The 18,745-nt window shown below is 38.8% G+C and overlaps 1 protein-coding gene across 1 annotated transcript; it reads left to right on the forward strand.

Moving 5' to 3' along the window:
* Positions 1-9,367: 9,367 nt before the first annotated feature.
* On the forward strand, positions 9,368-15,144 carry LOC144663459 (transmembrane protein 164-like). Its single transcript, XM_078524419.1, has 6 exons — positions 9,368-9,814; positions 11,544-11,593; positions 13,277-13,343; positions 13,659-13,740; positions 13,839-13,939; positions 14,811-15,144. Exons 1-6 carry the CDS (start codon positions 9,476-9,478, stop codon positions 14,997-14,999), a joined length of 828 nt encoding a protein of 275 aa, XP_078380545.1. The 5' UTR covers positions 9,368-9,475; the 3' UTR covers positions 15,000-15,144.
* Positions 15,145-18,745: the final 3,601 nt, after the last annotated feature.

The raw sequence follows: 18,745 nt of genomic DNA on the forward strand, positions 1-18,745 counted from the left end.
ATTTTAATGTATTAAGCGCTACGTGAAAATGACAAGCAAACGTCCTGTTCTAAGTCTATGCCATGTCTTTTAGGTATATGAAAGGGGTACCCTTTTTCAGTAAAAGGTATACGAAAGGGGTACAATTTCTGTCAAAAATGGTATATAAAAGGGTAAGGGGTCAGAGCTCGGGGCGGAGCCTCCCCGTATAAAACTTTTTTGAGTGCCCCCCCTGGGCTAAAGTGCTAGTTAGGCTAATAATTTTTTTAAGGCTAACCAGAGTGTTTTTCATGCTGAAAATATAATAGAATATTAACTTGACATTCTAACTCAAACTCGACTTTTTAACTTGAACTCAATACAGTCTTCAAACTCAAATGCAGGTCAGACAGACCCGCGTTTACACTAGCAAGTTTCACTTGTTGTGACAACTCTTTTTCACAAATGAAAAACGATTCCTAGCTCTATGGATTTATCTTTTTGAGTGTCAGTTAATTATTTTTGCCAATCTTATACCTTGTAAATAAAATGCTCTTACTGAAAGGTGTGATGCAAGACAGTTTAATTTATTTACTTGAATTTTTTTCATGATCATTCCTTTAATTTATTGTGACATGGGTGATGGGTTTGTTATAATAATCATAATATTAATAAATCTATCAGACACACACGCTTTTTTTTTTCTTGCCTGTGGTCCAGGTTTGATTTGCTACCAAATAATGTTTCAACCTTTTAATTAAGAAAATATGAATTTTTCCTTATTGATTTCTACACATTTCTTATAATTATGTAATTTATGAATCAAAATGTTTTTATAACAATTTATTATTTAAAGGTTAAATGTGATTGTGATTTCTCAATTAAAATCTGGTAAAAAAATTTACCTAATGTTAGAACAGAAAAGTTCTTAATATTTTATTATGCATGTTTAAAAATCTCGATGTGCTATTATTTTTGTTTTCTTCTGGACTTTCATCTCCAAATCAAGAGGCTTTGTTTTATATTTAAAGTGCTGCTGAAACAAAGTTTTCATATCAGATTTTTTTGCATAGTTCTGGGTAATAAAGTTTGAACCTTGCGAACACTGTCAACTTTGTTTTTGCCTGCAGTTCACGAAAACTGCTTATAAGCATGTTTGAAACTATAATTTGAGCAATAAAAAATAGATACGAAAACTTTGTTTCAGTCGCACTTTAAACACATTCTGCTTTCTTCCTGAACTTTTCATCAATTAGTTGATGAATAAATGAATAATAAATTATGGCAGTTCTTTTGTACTATGAAGGTCAGTGTGAATGGGTGAAATAGCTTAGCCAGTGTGATAACTTTGGCATAAAATAATGTAGACTCAGTCAGCAGATAACTGCATAAGTTGCAAAATAAATGACTTGCACAGTTGCATGTTAGCATTGTGTAGTTCAACGAAATCTCCATAACTCCCCCCCCCCCCAACCACAGATGGCTTTTGAGACCCAACCCCAACCATCTCAGAATTTCCAATGACCTTCCATGGGTGGGTATGGATAATTTCTTGGACTGCATATTCTTCAGGCCCATTAAGACCAGACTACATCATGTAATAAACTAATCACATACCAGTACCTAAATAGCGAAGGAGCTGATGCTTCAGAAAGACCTTACAGTACAAAAGTGTGTACAATTTTGCAGCATATTATTTTGTAGATCACAGCAAACAAGTTACATATTCGGTTTAACCTGGTCTTTCGGGTGAACCTATCTTGTTAGGCTGAAGTTTATTATCAAGTGAGATGTAAAAAATACAAATGTGAGACATAAGGGAGCTAATAAAGTATTATGTTTTTTTTTTTGAAAACTCTGTGTCAGTTTATCTTTACAGTGTAGCTATAAAAATTATCATGTTTTTATGCCATGTTATGACCTCTGCCCATAAGTGTGGTAACACAAACCCTTTGCCAAATACAGCCTGCAAACTTGCATTATGTTTATCCTAAAAGGTGTGACAAGTATCCCTGAGCCTCCCCTCGCCTCAAGAGTAAAACAACTTGCCACCCTTTGTAGTAACGAACCAAAATTGCTTACAGTCTAAGGACCGGGTCTCTAAGGTGCTCTCTCCTCCGCAGAGGCCTCTTTCGTGTTCCGTACGGGCTGGGAAATGGGGAGAGGTGAAAAGTAAGCGCGCGGAGCCTGGAGAGAATCGAAACGAAAGCGCGCGGGGGACATTCATTCATTTTTCGTGTTTTCGCCTTCCTCCCCCCGTGTTTTTCGCTTTCCCCCACTAAAGGAGCCTCTGCGGAGGAGAGAGGTCTAAGGTGTCAATTGTCTCGTCTTTCAATCCTTACCCAGAAGGATGAGAAGATGAGTGACATTTCAGGGTGGGGTGGGTATCTGATGCATATTTGGGTTTTGAATGTGGTTGAAGGTTCTTGAAAACTCTGCCCCTGTTTGCGAGTCGGGGGGGGGGGGGGAGGGCACGATTTTTTTTACACAGCAGGCTTACCCTTTCATGTACCATTTTTGACAGAAGAGGAACCCCTTTCAAATATCTTTGATAGAAAAAGGTGCCTGTTTCACATACTTACAGAAAGGTTACTGCATCGATCTCTTTTCATAATTTTTCACTTGAATAACCCCTTAAAGGAGCTTCGTCACGAACAACTCATCTTGAAACTTTTTAAGTTTTTCATTCATTCGTAATCGGTCTTAATCTTCGTCAGTCAAACCCATCCTTGGTTATTTTGAGTTTTCATTACTCCCTTGCTGTTTTTCTTCGTTAGAAAACTATAATTGTATACTCAGTCTCACGAAATTCCTACCCTTTAAATACCTACAGCCTGAAAAAGGCACCCCTTTTAACAGTAAAATCACTGGGAGACGATAGCCCAACAGTACACCAACGTTTTACTCCTTTGAATGTAGGTCGTTATGTAGAAACCAAAAGAACTAGTTCGGGGATCTGTCCTAAAAATATTAATTCAATACCTAGTGTTCGCTGAATATATTGTAAATTTTGAAAAGATCCCCGCTTTTATTAAAAAACAAATAGATATCTTTAGCTTTCTTCATAACTGGTTGGTCAAATTAATTTCGTGTAGGTTTCATTAGTTGCAGTGATTTTCACATTTTTAAATCCATTTGTTGAATTTCCTTGAAAAATGATCGAGTTGTTGTAAATTTTCCGGCAGCTCATAACAACCAGTACGAAATGACTACAATTGCTTTTTAACTGAAATTTCCTGGATTTTGATTCGTGAATAACACCCACGGTTAGAAACGGCTGCGCAAACCAATGCCAGTGAAGTTGAACAATTAGGATGGGCGCCATTTTTCCATGTAAATAGGGCCTAAATTTTGTAAAATAAATTCTGTTCCAATCTTTTACTTTTTCTTGGAAATTGAATAACGTTACTTTGGTCGATTACACTCCTGATTATTTCCATTTCTGGAACAACATTTCTTCTATAAAATGTTACTCTTAAAGTATTTAAAATATTCTTTAACTTTATTTGCGTTTGTGATATATTACGAGTTATATAGTCTTTTGTCGATAAAAATCAAAGTAAAAAAGATAAAATGTTTATCTTATGGAGATTCTATACAACATGCAACAATTGTCCTCAACGACTCTATTTATGGCTATTTGTAATTTTTTTAGTGCAGCTGCTAACCTGTTGACATTGCCTTCAGATAGGGTGTGTTCTGAGATTTTGGACAGTACAAATTCTGTTTTTTTCATTTTATTAAATTAAACGACAAATAAACAGCAAGCCTTTAGAAAGAATAATACAAGGGGGAATTTTACTCAAGAGAAATATTGGTTTGCCATATTCTTGGACTTGATTTATAATGAATATTTTGGGCGCATAGAAAGTTCTTTATTCGCAAAATATTTTTCGCCGATAATTTGCGTTTGAGCAACTCTCTGGCTTCAAAATTTTAGCCATTTTGACCCATCCACATCAAATTAAGGACGAATAATATTGATAATTGGTTGTAGTGGCCATTAGAAATTCTAAATACGCGGCTATCTGCATAAGGAGGGTGGAGGGACAGGAGGGTAAGTCTCCCTCCTCCTCACTTTTTGCGCCAATTTCTCCCTCCTCCCTCCTTTTTTAGCCAAAATTTCTCCCTCCTCCCTACTTGGCCTCCGCCCTCCATAAGTGCATAATGCTTGCTCTGGAACTGCCGAGGAAATTCGCAAATTCTCGCGATATCCGATCGCGTGCCGAGGGCTCCTGGCGTTTTCCGAAGCTTTCCCGTTTCCAGACCTCGCACCAGCTGACCGCGTAGTTACTCCATCCTCTAATTTGATAAAAGGGCCTTCTTGTGATTGACCTTCGCGAGTCTGCATGTCCACTACGGTAACTTATTTAAATTAAATTTACGCTTTTAAAGCGAGAAAGTCTGAAAAGTAATCGGCTGTAATAAGACCAGGTGGGCGGGACAAAAACCTCCGACTCTTCGCATTTGTTGAGTTCTAGCCCTGAGTTCTAGTGCTCGCTGAACCAATCAAAATTCTGGTAGGGCGTGCCCGATGTTCCAGTTTTTGCATCTGCTCGTATTTTTCACAAAAGAACCCACGACATTTCTTCAGTTTTATCTTTTCTTTTACTAGAAAGAAAATTTCAGGAAATTAGTTTCTGTTTTCTAAACTGCGTCAGTAGAGCCTAACAATAACATCATATCTCGCCTTTCCTTTCAATATTCCAAAACGATTGTCGACCTATTCCAATACGTTTGGTGACCGAACCTTTTTTTACCGGCTATGAAAAGAATAGCGTAGGATGGGGGAAATTATGTTCTGATTTCTAAGCTATATCTTGCATCTGTTTGAAACTCACTCTTAAATTTCCTTTTATCATGGACCGTAACATGTCGATCGCTTCTTCGTCTTCTTCGATGGGGCTCTCTGACCCAGAAATAGAAAAATGCCCTTATCTGCAAGGTACCGTTTGGCGAAAGTCATACTTAACAGAAGATACCTTCAGAAGTCTTGTTGCTGTAACTGTCGTCAATTCACTGGCACTCATTCTAAACGTCCTGCTCAACGTGTTAGTTATCTTCGCGGTGGCAACAAGGAGGCCGCTTCGAACCAAGTCCAACATTCTTTTAGCCTGTTTGGCGGGCTCTGATTTATTGGCTGGGCTAATCGGTCATCCCGTGACCATTGCGATGGAATTGAAGCGAATCCTTGGCGACGGGCCATTTTGTACCTTAGAAAAAGTAAGTTCAATAACCATTGCAGAGGCTAGTTCTGCCTCGCTTACTCACCTTTTGCTGATCGGTATAGATCGCTACATAGCTATCAAATATCCCTTGAGGTACCGGGACATTGTCACAAAGCAAAGGATAAAAGCTGGTATAATTTTCGCATGGGTCTTTACAGCCGTTTTGACCATCCACGAAATTGTCTTGGCCGCTTTAGACAGTGAAACAGAAACTTTCACACAATACTTGAGCGCGGTCGCTATAATACTCGCTATTTTAGCCTCCGTTTTTATTTCTGCTATCGGCTACACCTATGTCTACATTTTCGTAGTGTCACTGCGTCAGAAAAGACGCCTCCAAACTGAACAACAATCTCAAGAAGAAGCTAACAGAGTGAAGAAAAACAACAAGGCAGCTAACACCCTAGCATTCATTCTGGGTGCGTTGATATTATCTTATTTGCCTACAATAATACTTCTTGTACTAACATCTTCAAATCACACGGTTGAACCGAGCATAATGTGTGTTCTGTGGAGCTGGTGCACAACTTTCATAATATTGGGTTCAATTTTTAACCCTGTCATTTACTGTTGGCGCAATAAAAAGCTTCGACAAGCTTTCCTTGAGATTTTTCGTTACAGACAGCCAGAAAACAGCCCGCCAGAAATCGAGATGGAAGAACGCCATCGACCTGAAATTCAGCCTACCTCTTGCGAAGCTTTTTCGATACCCGTGGTTCAGAGAGAGCCGGTTCTGGTGTCATTTCGCAACCTTAATGACGAAGAACTAGAAAAAGGAGACGATATAGTTTTAGGAGTCGAACCTATGACAATCCGCACACCAATCGGACGCCCTACCACTGAGCTACAGTTCTGATATTATAAAAGAGACTTGTTGGATTTGTTAGTCTTGTTTAGTTTGAAAGTCTTATCAAGTTAGAATTATTGTGCTTCCATGTGAAATTATATGCAGTGTCGTTTCATTGATAGAGAAAGCGTTGCACGCAAATCTCAGCTTGGCTCAAAAAATAAAAAAAATGTTTTCTTTTGGCTGCGCCGACAGATTTTGAATGCGCAACTTTTCCTACCGCAAATAGCTCAGAAAACAAACGAATTTCAGGATTGCAAAATGACTTTCCTCAAAAGTTCAGTAAGAGTAGAATAAATAAATAAATAAATAAATAAATAAATCAACAAAAATTTATTTGGGGCTTATATGACATACATTTAGCTTAAAAGGAGCTACGGCATGGACAAGGCATCTTGAAAAAAATGGCAAGTTTTTTCAAGTTTCTCATTCGTAATCCGTCTTAATCTTTGTCAGTCAAAAACATCCTTGGTTTTTTTCGGGTTTTTATTACTCCTTTAGTGTTTTTTTCTTACGTTAGAAAACTACTATTTTGATGTTTCCTTCAATTTAAGAGTAATCAGAAAAATGACTTAAAATGTCGTGAAATAGCTCCTTTAAGCTACTAGTTGACACGCATGCCACTCAAAATGCATGATTTTGTGTCATTTCATTATATTTAAACTTTTGTGGTTTCCAGCCAAAGTGTAATGGTCTGTAATCAAACCTTTCACTTACTGTGTGAATGAGAAAACAAGAAAAATAAGTGATGTTACCTAAACGCTCAATAACTTTTTTCTTTGGACGAGGAACTTTCACATAAAGGCGCTTTTGCATGCCCCTCGTTAGTAAGTAGGTTCGTTGACTTTCCCTCGGCAGGGGGCCGGGGAGGGGACGAAAGGGGAATGATTCTGGGTGTTACGGGAGTGGGAAGTCAATTAGAGGCGGGAAAAGAGAAGGCTCAAAGAGGGATTTTTAAGGTTGGCGGGAGGCAGGTGAAATAAGGAAAACGATTTCGCAACATCGCACAAGAGAAGGACAAAAGGCAGATATATGCAGTAAGCACAAAGGGAAGCGGAAAGTTCAGGCCCCCTCCCCTCCCCGACACTTACACACACGTGCTCACATACCCCCCCCTCCCCCTCCACCCTGCTCCACAATACGGACATAAAAAATGGTCTTGAAATATAATGAAAAGTCAAACATATCGCTTTGAAACTATACCGAAACGCTGAAAACGAAGCACTGGAAAGGGGTAGTGAAATTTAGGCAACCGTGTGTGTGTGTGTGTGTGAGTGTATGGGGGGAGGGGGGAAGGGGATTGACTAGCATTCCATCCATGGGGGGCAGCAATACTCCTAGTCAATTCATTCTACAGAAGTGCCGGTAGAAAAGAGCCATCGTATATCTACCTCTTCTAATTTGTAGCCGTCTCTAATGGCACCCTCAATCCATACTCCGCGGTGAGAAAGAGCTTCTCCGAGACTGGAGCCGAATTCCCCAAAACTTTCAAACTGAAGTCGTAGTTGTAGACAGATCAATGTAGCGACTGATTGCAAGTTTTTGCTCGCTGATGAACTTTCGCGCACCGGTTAAGCAGTCAGATAACAGATGAGCTTAATTACTAAGGCTGCTTATTTGCAGTTTCGATATTTAACTCAATCCTCCCCCGGGGGTTACTCCCTAAAGCGCTGGACTATTCGGGATGCCGGGATTTGGAGGAATGGCCATTCTGCCACTTATGACGTCACCAATTTACACGTCAGCAGATTTTTGTGATTTGCATCTTATAGAGCTTGGATAGATCTTTCCACAGGACTGTCCATCTTCAATATTGACTGCTTTCCGACAGGGCTAATCGAAAAAAACGCGATCAGTTTTTGGTGTAAAATTGGTGCTAAAACAGGCCAAAATACCCGTACTTGATCATGATCTCCTTTCCAGGGTTTTCCACTGATTCAGATCAAAACTTTTCAGGCCAGTAGAAGGGGAGCACAGAGTAAAAGATAGAGAGAATAAGAAAGCAGAGAAAAACGAAAAGGAAAGGAGCAAGGAAAAAAAATCGGAACGGTTCAGCAAAAAATTTTGGCTTATGCGCATGCGCCAAAGTAAAATATTGTACATTTTTACATGGAAATTTCGTCAAAATCTTCCTGCATTTTCAGAAAGTGCATTTTTAGCAAATTTAGAGAACTTTTGGACCGTAGAGTCAAGAAAATCGATTAACGGCTAAAAAAAACGCGTTTTTAGGAATAATTTCAGCATATTAAGGGTTAAGAGGACAGGTCAAATTTCTTCCTTATCTGCTTTCTTCACGTAATTGCAATTTGTGGAGCAAAAGCAACCTGAATCGAGCAAAATTTCGCATGATTTAGGATTTTAGGTATTTTAGCTTAATAACATTTAATAACAAAAAAAAAGGAAGGGAAAATTTTCTTGTAGGTTTGTAAAAGGTACTTAAAAATTATCGCGAACAGACGCACCTAACGGCTAATTTTTCCAAGAATTTTAAGCAAAAGTAGCCTGCAATGCAGCCGTATTTTAGCGAGCGCATTTTTATCGGGCGAGCGCCATCTTGAATTCGAATTCGGGAGAGGCTTGGGGAGAGGAAAAAAAAAACAAGCATCGAAGGGAGTCCGTAGGAGTGAGGCTGAACGATTACTCAACAAACCCTTTTTTCGACTTTTTTTCGTTGCCGATCTGCAGCTAATTTCTATCGATTTTACAGTCAAGAGATGTTAGGGAAGTGGCCATAACGAGTGTACTCGACGAGGACCCACCTTGTGTAGGGGTAGGGAGGTTTTGCAAGATGCCACCTGTCTGGTAAGCCAAATGGCCTTAAAATTTGAGTTGAGACTTTCATATTAGGTGTGCATGAAGCTTGCCTTGCTGGAGAAATGGCACAAGGATGTTTGAATCTTTTGCCTTGATTTATGTTTGCACTCGCAGACAAAACAATAGATAACAGGTGACAACAATGCCCCTAGCCCTGAATAACAATAGAGGTAGTGTTTACAGCGGGTGAATGAAAATAGAGGTTCCAGAGAGGTACTGTCTTACCTGAAAACTCGGCGATTATTCTGATTGGCTAATTTTGATCAACGCTACTGAAGTCGTGATTTTACCTTAAGACGATTCTCTTCTAACACTCAAGAGAAGAATTCAGCTGTCTACTCGGGCTAATATTATTGATGTCTGCCAAGTACCCGAACCGTAACCTGCGATCAGACGTTCCGGAAAAAAAGAACGCCTGATCGCGTAGCCCGATCCGAAAAGATTACACAATTTTTTCACCCCCGTCACGCGATGTCACCCTAAACGAAGGCTCGGCTGCCAAGCAAAGGCAACACGCTGAGAACCGGCACAAGCGGGGCACGCTAAATTATAAATACCGGCATGTAAATAACATGATCTTCTATAGTTTTTCTCATGAAATAGGCTTCCTTTGATAATTTTTGTCAAGATGATAGACGTAAATTACATCGCTGATGTTTTATACGGCGGTGTAGACTTCGCTTTACCCGGAAATGGCGGGAGAGAATGCGCTGAGTTCTTGTCTTCGAAGCAGAGGGTCGCTGAAACCGTGGTCTACGAACTCTTCACTATCTTCGTGTTCTGGAAAATGCTGGGCACAGTTTCAATACCAAAGGAATTACCTGCATACAGAGAAGGCACGGGAGTCGGGAAAAGACTTCTTTTGGTTTTACATTGCTTGATTTTCGGTATCGAAATTGGTTTCAAGTTTGCCACAAAACAGATTATTTTTCTTCTCAATCCGTGCCATGTTTTGACAGCGATTCAGGTAAGCTTCAATCTGGGTTGTTTTGTTTGTAATCTTTCTGCAAGCATTAATTCAAAAAGGTTAAACTAAGCTTTAGAGTCATACCGTATCGGGTCGAGAGTTTCTCGTAGTTAAGCACTTAAATTTAGATCGAAATCGCGACCTTTATGCATGATCGACCCCCGGGGGGGGGGGGGGTACTCTATATATTTTTGGGTGGGGGTGTGCCGCTGGGACTCTGAAACCCTTACCCTATACTAGACCCTCTTCAACTGATTTCGCAACCCTTTACTAGACTAAACACCGAAAATCGGTACCCTATCCCAGACTTGCTGTTTTCAGAACTGTATCACTCATTAGTGTTTATAATGGAAAACCATCTCTCAACAACGTTGCCGCGATGATTTTATTTACATTTAAGAAGGCCTCTTCCTCTTCCGAGCTTCTATTCCTATTCTGGACTTAATTCCTCATACTACTGATCAGTTTTCTGGCAAATGATACCCTATTCTAGACCAAAACTCGCTGATTTCTATACCCTATCCCAGACTAAACTGCTTAAAAACCATACCCTTCACAGCGGCACATACCTATATAGCTCATATATGGGAGTGCCCCCCCCCGGGGATCGACCATCAAGGAGGGGGGATCAAGCTTTCGTTCTTTCCCTGTGCGAATTCCCCGCGGGAGGAAGTTATGCCAGCTCCATAGAGGTATCGAATTTATTTTTTGTCCTTGGGGGAAATTTGTTGAGCTTCAAAGAATGGGGGACGGGTCATTTTTAAAATTGCAATATTGAACTTGAAATATATGTTGTGGTTAAATTTATCTTTGGTTTAAAATTTTTCAAACCAGTTTTAATTAATGTTTATTTTTATTTCATTGTCTCATATTGATTATCATATAAAAATCTGAAACAAATGGAAATAAAAATCAAACTGGTTTAAAAAAATTCAAACCAAATATATATTTAAACCACAACATATATGATTTTTGCCATGATATGAATTGTAATAAATAGAAAAAGCTGTCCACCATTGAGGAAGTGAGGGTAATTTTGTAAGTTTATTGACTGACTGAGAGGGCTGGATGGGAAAATATTTGGCTTCAGGTAGTAGGGAGTGGTATATAGACCGATTGAACGAGTTCTATGCAAAATGACTGAAAGACACATTATTTTTTTATATTTTCCGATCTGGCCTGAACTAACTCAGGCAGTATTTTATCATATCACCTTGTAGCCTGGGAGCTTGATTTTGTTGGAAAGATGTGAATGCCTTTGAAATACCGTGTTTACTTTAGGTAGAATGTGTTGTTCCAGAAAATATCCATACCCCTCACATGGAAGGTTTTTGGGCTTGAATCCCCCCACCCCTCTGTAAAATTCCAGTTGAGCCCCATACTCTCCTTTAACATATTTGGATTTTGAGACCCTCCACCCTCTTGGAATTTCCAATGATCTTCTATGGGGTGGGTATGGATATTTACTGGATTCAACTGCACAATGCTCATCTGAAGTTTTGAAAGACACTAGTAAAAGTACCAGAAACCATTTCTGGGATGACACTGGCAAGCCAACAGCCATGTCCCAATTTATTAAATATAAATTTTTTTTAATAGCTTGTTCCAGTTTATTTGTGGCTTTACACAAATAAACAAACTGAAGGACTTAAAATTAGCTGAAAATCTTTATTATGTACAATCCTCGTGGAATTAGCCAGTTAAGTAAGGTATTTCCATTTTTTTGCAGATATATTTGCTTGCGGTTCCTCCCAGTAAACGTGTCCTGTGTGTTTTTAGGCAAGTACCTAATTAAATACATCATCTTCAACAGATGTATGCAGATTTTTTTTTAAGAAAACCACCCAACGGGATGGCAAACCAATTTCAATGCTCAACAAAAGTTTTATTCAAAATCCCTTGACTCAAAAGCATTCTAGCCCGCACTTCCTAACCGTTGGTTACCACTAGTTAAATATATTTCCTTGATGTGGCACCCAAGGCACTTTTTTCAAATTTCAGTGATATCCCAAATTTCTTAAACCTCTAAGGGAAACAAAAATTGGTTCAAGAAATCGAGAGCTCAAGAATTCAGAGATAAAATTGCAGTGTTTGACCAAGGGATGGAAAGCGCCTTTTGGTTTAAGTTATTGAGAGGTTTGAGAAATCAGGATTATACTGTACTCTTTTAGTTTAAAGGGCTATATGTGTCCACCACACAGGGGGGGGACTCCCATATGAAAGGGTCAGAGATGCTCGTCGTCCCACTCAGGGGTATAAATTTCGGACTTTTGGGAGTTCTGGGCAAAATGTCAAATAAACAATAATTTTAGCTTTCAGGGTCTTATTTTGGGTGTCTTGTTTGGTATCTTTTAGGGGTCCAAAAATCTTCAGCCTTGCCCAGATTTGTCTCTTTTAGGGGTTCTTTTCAAAATTTCCGACAAGCATCCCCGCCCCTTTTATATGGGAGTCTCCCCCCCGGGTCCACCATTGATAGTAATTAGCATTTTCTTTCCAATAACTGTCCTGTTTGATTGAGTTGGTTTTCATAAAGACTTAGTGCTCCTATTCCAGTAATGCCTTAACCCATGCAGGGGACTTTCAGAATTCTGAAAATGTCTTAAATCTGTGACAGTAAGATATCTGAGGACTTTTTTGCTAAAAGTAACCTGAAGATGTCAAATTTTCCAATCCAAAGTAGCAGATCTAGGGCTGGCCCATGGAGTCCCCCTTTTTTGTTCACATCCACCCCTTTACTTTTTTTGAGCATGAAAAGGTCCCCCTTCCAGGCCAAAGCCAGAAAAAAATTATGACAGAGGCAATGTCCATGGTTAAATTCTCTTCCTACGTATTTACTTTCCCCCTTCAAAAATCAAAACAACAAAAACAAAGAAGATGACTGATGCAAGTGCTCCGGTTTGCCTCAAAGCGGCTACGGCCCTGCCTTTATTCTGGGCCCTTTCCCTAAAGTAGCCAAAGTCCAATCCTCACTCCATCCATTTTAAGCAAGACACACAATGGGCATCAATAGAAGTTGAGACATGCCACTTGGTTGAAATGAGTGCCAATTTTAATATTCCCATTTTTCAACTTCAAATCTGTTGTAGTTTATCAACCATTCCTCCTCCCCCTTTTCATGCTCAAAAAAGTAAAGGAGTGGATGTGAACAAAAAAGGGGGACTCCCTGGGCCAACCCTGGATCTATCACTCTGGTTGGAAAATCTAACATTTAACATTTTCAGGTACTCAAAATAGCTGAGTGTGTCACCACTTTTGGCACTCGTTGCAGACCTATTCTAATTTGTTCCCACCCCTCCCCTATCTCTGGGCTTGCTCCCATTGTTAGAAAACTGTATGCAGAAAATTGAAGTTTGAAACCCAGGCCACAGACAGGCAAGACTTGTGTGTTAACCATGAGAGTTGGATATAGTAACAATATCTCATGTGAACAGTAATTTTGATCTAAGAATGCTCCTTTTACAGGGTTCACAATTATTTGCTATTTGGTGCTCTCCAAGCAATTCTGTTTCCAGTGATAAATACAAGATTGGTAAGTTCAACACAATCATTCCTTGCAAAATATAACTTAATAATAGGCAACTTCTGAGTTGCCTTTTGCCTCCGTTTCAAAATGGGTCCTCGTATGTGGCCATTAAAAAAAAAAAAAGATTTTGATTTGTATGAAAATAGATGTTCATGTGAAACATGTTTTTGTATGACTAGTTGCACTTAGTTTTGACACAAAGGCAAAAAATAACTTCGGAATGGCCTATTGAGAATGAATGTGCAAGGCTTGTGATGGAACAAGAATATTATTTTTTTAGACATTTATTTAAAATAAAAATTCCTACATTTTTGTTTTCAGTTGCCATTTGAGGTTGCAACCTACTGGATACAGCATGCTCTCATTCTAATTGTTGTACCATTTTTCCTTGTCTCCTGTCAAGGTATGCCATTGAAATTATTTGATCTTTCTGCTTCAACATCTTATGTTTTTTGTTCTGTTTTAACATTTCATCATTTTGTCATTCCCTCATATAAACAGGACCATTTACTTTAGAACCCATCTGGGACTTCACCTGGGCAACTTTGACATTTACTTTGTTCTCGTACTACATGCTACTTTTTCTTCAGCCATTAGGAATGGTAAGTGGTAACAAGCCTTATAAATAACCAAACTAAAGGAATGAACTAGAAACAAACTGACTGGCGTACCAAGGTTGTGTAAATCAGGCCTTTTGGGAGGCATGGTGGACTTATGGTTAGCATACTGGACTCCGGATCGAGCGGTCCTGGTTAGAGCCCTGCCAGGGTCATTGTGTTGTGTTCTTAGGCAAGACTCTTTACTCTCATAGTGTCTCTCTTCACCCAGGCTTCAGTGTATAAGTGGGTACTGGCAAATTTAATGCTTAGGGTAACCCTGCAATGGATTAGCATCCCATCCAGGGGGGAGTAGAAATACTCCTAGTTGCTTCCAGGGGGGAGTAGAAATACTCCTAGTTGCTTCATTCTAGGAAACTAGGATAAGCTCTGTTCTGATGGGCCACTAGGCTCATACACAGACTTTACTCCCCACCCCCACCCCCACTATCAATTTTACACCGGCTTTCAGTGTTGCGTACATAGCTATCTTTGTACATCCATCTTTTGACACTGTCTTTTGATGTGCTGTTTGAAATGAGCCAATCAAAACCAATACATACCGGTGTTGGTTTCATGCAAATGGGCGCACAAGTTCAGAAGGTCATACTAGTGGCTGTGATTGGTGGATTTCGATCCCTCCTGTTTGTTTAGGACGTTTAGCACATCAAAAGATGGATGTTGATAGAAAGTCACTGTGCACCTAACACTGAAAGCAGGTGATGATGGTAATAACTTTTTTTCAACTCGGGTTGATGAGGCTGATTAGGCCTCTAGCAAGTTAATGCTAATTTACCAAGAAAAATAATGTTAAACGCTAAGAAATTGAATTAAACATTACAATAACAACAATAACATCATTTCCTTTATTTTACAGCTCCTTCATGTAAACCTCAACAACATGGTGTGCCCAGCTGTTAGCGACCCATTCAGTGGTCCATACTATCGGATCATAGCCTGCTGCCATCAACCTGCCATGATATTCTTAATTGGGAAAATATTTTGTGTGGTTGGGCACAAGTTTGTTGAAGTTTTGTATGGACCACAGCCAAAGAAGGCAGAATAGTAATTATTATAATGATCAATTTTGTCTGACATGAACAAAGGGATCTAGGTTGTTCCATTTTAAGCAATCTTGTTGGATATAAGTAATAGCGTGAAGCAGTTGAATGATATCACTAGATAATGGTTTAAAAAGGTAGAAAGAGGCAAATACAAGACCGATAGAAACACCGTATTTACTCGAATAAGCGCCGCCCTCAAATAAGCGTCGCACTTGAGACGCGAAAAAAATTAATAAGCGCCACAGTGCTTATTCGAGTAAATACAGCAGTTGATTTTGATTGCACTAGCTTTTTGGGCCCAACGACCTCTAAAAATTCACCCAAATATGTACAATTTTTACTTGGAAAAAAATCTCCAAAACGCACTCAGAAAGTCAAGGACAGGCATTTTAAATTACAAAAAATAGCATCACCTATCGCTTTTAAAGAAAATCTTACATGGCTATTTTGAGTGTTAAGGATTATGTGCTAAAAGCAAATCTGTAAAAAGTATAAAATAATACCAAGAGCCAAGTCAAATATGTAAATAGTTATAAGCTATAAAGTGTACCACAGTCACACCAGTAATGACCTGTACTGAAGTCGACCAGTATTACCCAACCACTGAGTCATTGTCTATCTAGTTACACATTCATGAACCAATATATATACCGGTATATACTAGTATAGGTCGGGACACACTAGGCGACAAGTCACTGCAACAGGTTGCAGGGACAAGTTGCTGCAACATGTTGCCCCGTGTGACATGGTGCATTTTTGCGAGAGAGCATCATGTATTTTCGCCATATTGAATTGCAAAACTAGTTCATATTCCCACTCTTCCTAAATCACTGCACAGTACACCGAACAAGTGCCTTGTCATAGAGACTTGTTTTGAAGTGGTAAACATGGCAGGACTTGTTGCAGAGACCTATCGCTGTGACTTGTCGCCTAGTGTGTCCCGACCTTAAGTCCAGTCATGAGTGGCATGACAGTGATTCAGTCAGAAGCTGAACCAGAGTCATACCAAATTGGGCTGATTAGATCATGCTTCTAGTAAAAACTTCAATAATATTGCATTTCATTAAACTAAGTTTGATGAATTTTTGTTAGGTCGAACTATCAGTGAGAAACTCCTGTCTGAAAAGTTTTAATAATTTATTTGAAATTCAAACTTGTTACAAACAAATTAAGTTCAAACAAATTATTGTAATATATTTTTAAAATATTATTTGCATTTTAAATGCCAAGACCTGATGTCAAAGTTTTATTCCTTTTTTGAGGTAATCTCCTTACGTGCAAACAATTTTGGCTTGTGTCACAAATTGATTTGTGTAATGAATCAAAGTTCATCGATCCAAGCTAGAGCCAATCCTTCATTATGCGACTTCAAGATCAAATAGACTGATTGAATCTTTGAAAGTTTTTCTTTTGTTGGGATGGGAGAAAAAGAGACATTTCAAACGTAATGATATAGCAGGGATCATTATTTTTGATTTAACAATTTCTTCAATTACAGTTACCTATCTCGTTAATATTTATTTTTCAGTAATATTGTTTTCCTGCCTATTTGGATTTTTTTTTGGGAATCAGCAAGTCTAAATAGTTAACATTTGACCACATATCTTTGCCGGGGTGGGAAGAAAGTCGGCCTTTTCTTTGACGGCATAGCAGTGCCGGGAAACGGTGCAAGTCTGTGTCAATCAAGCCATTGCTAAGAAAGATGTCACCCAAAGTTTTGTTTTTCTCAGAAAGATTTAAATATCAATGACTGCATGCATGTGAAATGAAAATAGTGGTGGTTTTTGCGTTTGATGTTTCGTGCCGCTGAGATATTTTTTGCATTTTCAGACAGATTTCTCACTGACATGATGTTTCATGTCACTGGAAATGTTTTGGTGGCGTGGAATAACAAGGGAAAAATTTGTCACGGTTGACATTTAACAACTAAAAAATGGTAAATCATTTCAGAATCATTGGAGTTATTTTAAAAAGTATAATTCGCAAGCCTTACTTTTGCCAGACTGGTCACCGTTATCACTGGTTGTTGTTTTGATGTCTGGCAAACTTAAAAGGAGCAAACAAAATGTAAATAGCTATTGGCAATTGCGTTTTGTGCACGGTCAAGACCAGAACATGCGAACTAAACAAAGATCTTTGTCAAACTATTCACTATGCCCTTAGCAACCATTTGATAGCTACTGTGTACACTCAGTTGCCCGGCACCATGCCGCATTTTTGAGTTATGTAATAAAGGAAGTTTCTTCCCCTCCCTGATCTATGCCAAGAGCCGTATATATAAAACCTGCACATATTGTACAGCAATGGAAGTGAAAATACAGCTTGAAAAATATTAATAATTTCCTTATTATTTAATGATTCAATATCAATTAATTATCATACTTAATTTATAATGCTAACCTTATATAGATAATAATTTATTGCTACAAAAAAATAGCTAACCCCTTATATTGACTGTCATTTCTTTCTTTAGTCACATAAATACTGTAAGATATATAATAATTTTGGTAAATTCTTCAAAATAAATCTGATTAAAATGTGTATGTTTGTGACCATTTATTTGATGCTGCTTCTTTGTTGGAAAATAATACTCTACCACCTAAACAAATGTAAGTCAGGGCAAACACAATATCAAAATGAAATACTCTTTTCCCTGGGGAGGGCTAGGGGTGCTCAAGAAAAGGAACAAAAGAGGCAGGAATGTGTGGACAAAAAAATGACTTTTTACACCCCCCCCCCCTCTCTCTCTCTCTCAGTCTAGTGCCCCTCTCCAGTGCCTCTACTTTAACAAATATCTCAAATTATTCCCAAACTTTATGCTAGTCCTCCCACTAATTATTCTTGGGTACTCCTAAGGAAAATTACTTAGCTTATTCATTCATCATATTGTAAGGTTGACTTTATTATCCTTTCTATCGCCAAAAGTTGCATGCATGCATCTAAATAACAAAGAAAATATTTTTCTTCCTGTAAAGTCCCATGTAACATTACTACCATTCCCTGCTGTTATTGCGCCATATTGTGCCATGTTGCGTGGCAACGTCGTGCAACATATGGCAGTCACACTCCATAAAATTAATAGGTTAATGGTAAAGTTAATGTCAGCTTGCATCGATCTTTGATATCAGAAATATACATCCATGTTATAGTCGATTGACAGCTGTCAAAATTAGGTATCTGCTGACCAGTATCACATGACCATATCGCGGGCTCAGGTGTAGAGCTCATCAAGGTCACATGTTTTTTAAGTTGACCATTGACCAGGTTATGGCTTTTCACTGGATCGTGGACTCAAGTCCTAATTTTTTTCGACCTTTTTCCTCCCTGCGGCCAGTAACTTCAGATTTAAATAAAGGGCAAAGAAAATAATAATTTTAGGCTTGGCTAAATCGCCAGGGCAGGGACTCCCATATGAAAGGGGTGGGGATGCTCGTCAGAAATTTTGAAAAGGACCCCTAAAAGAGGCCAATCTGGGCGTGGCTCAAGGTTTTTTTAGCCCTGAAAGATACCACAATACTAAAAATAGAATTTATATTTGTTTATTTCTACATGTTGCAACCCTTAACGAGACCTTGACGGCTAGAAATATTGGCACTTCTTTGCCCGAATATAAAGAACCGAAATTTACAACCCTAAGCGAGACGATGAGCATCCCCGCCCCTTTCAGACCTTTAATTTCAGATGGGGCTAAATATATTTTACAAATCATACCACTGGCATGGGCTGCCTGTGGCCCTACAGGGAATGG

Source organism: Oculina patagonica, chromosome 8 (genome assembly GCF_052425735.1).
Source record: "Oculina patagonica isolate OP01 chromosome 8, crgOcupat, whole genome shotgun sequence".
In the NCBI taxonomy this organism is placed as follows: Eukaryota; Metazoa; Cnidaria; class Anthozoa; order Scleractinia; family Oculinidae; genus Oculina; species Oculina patagonica.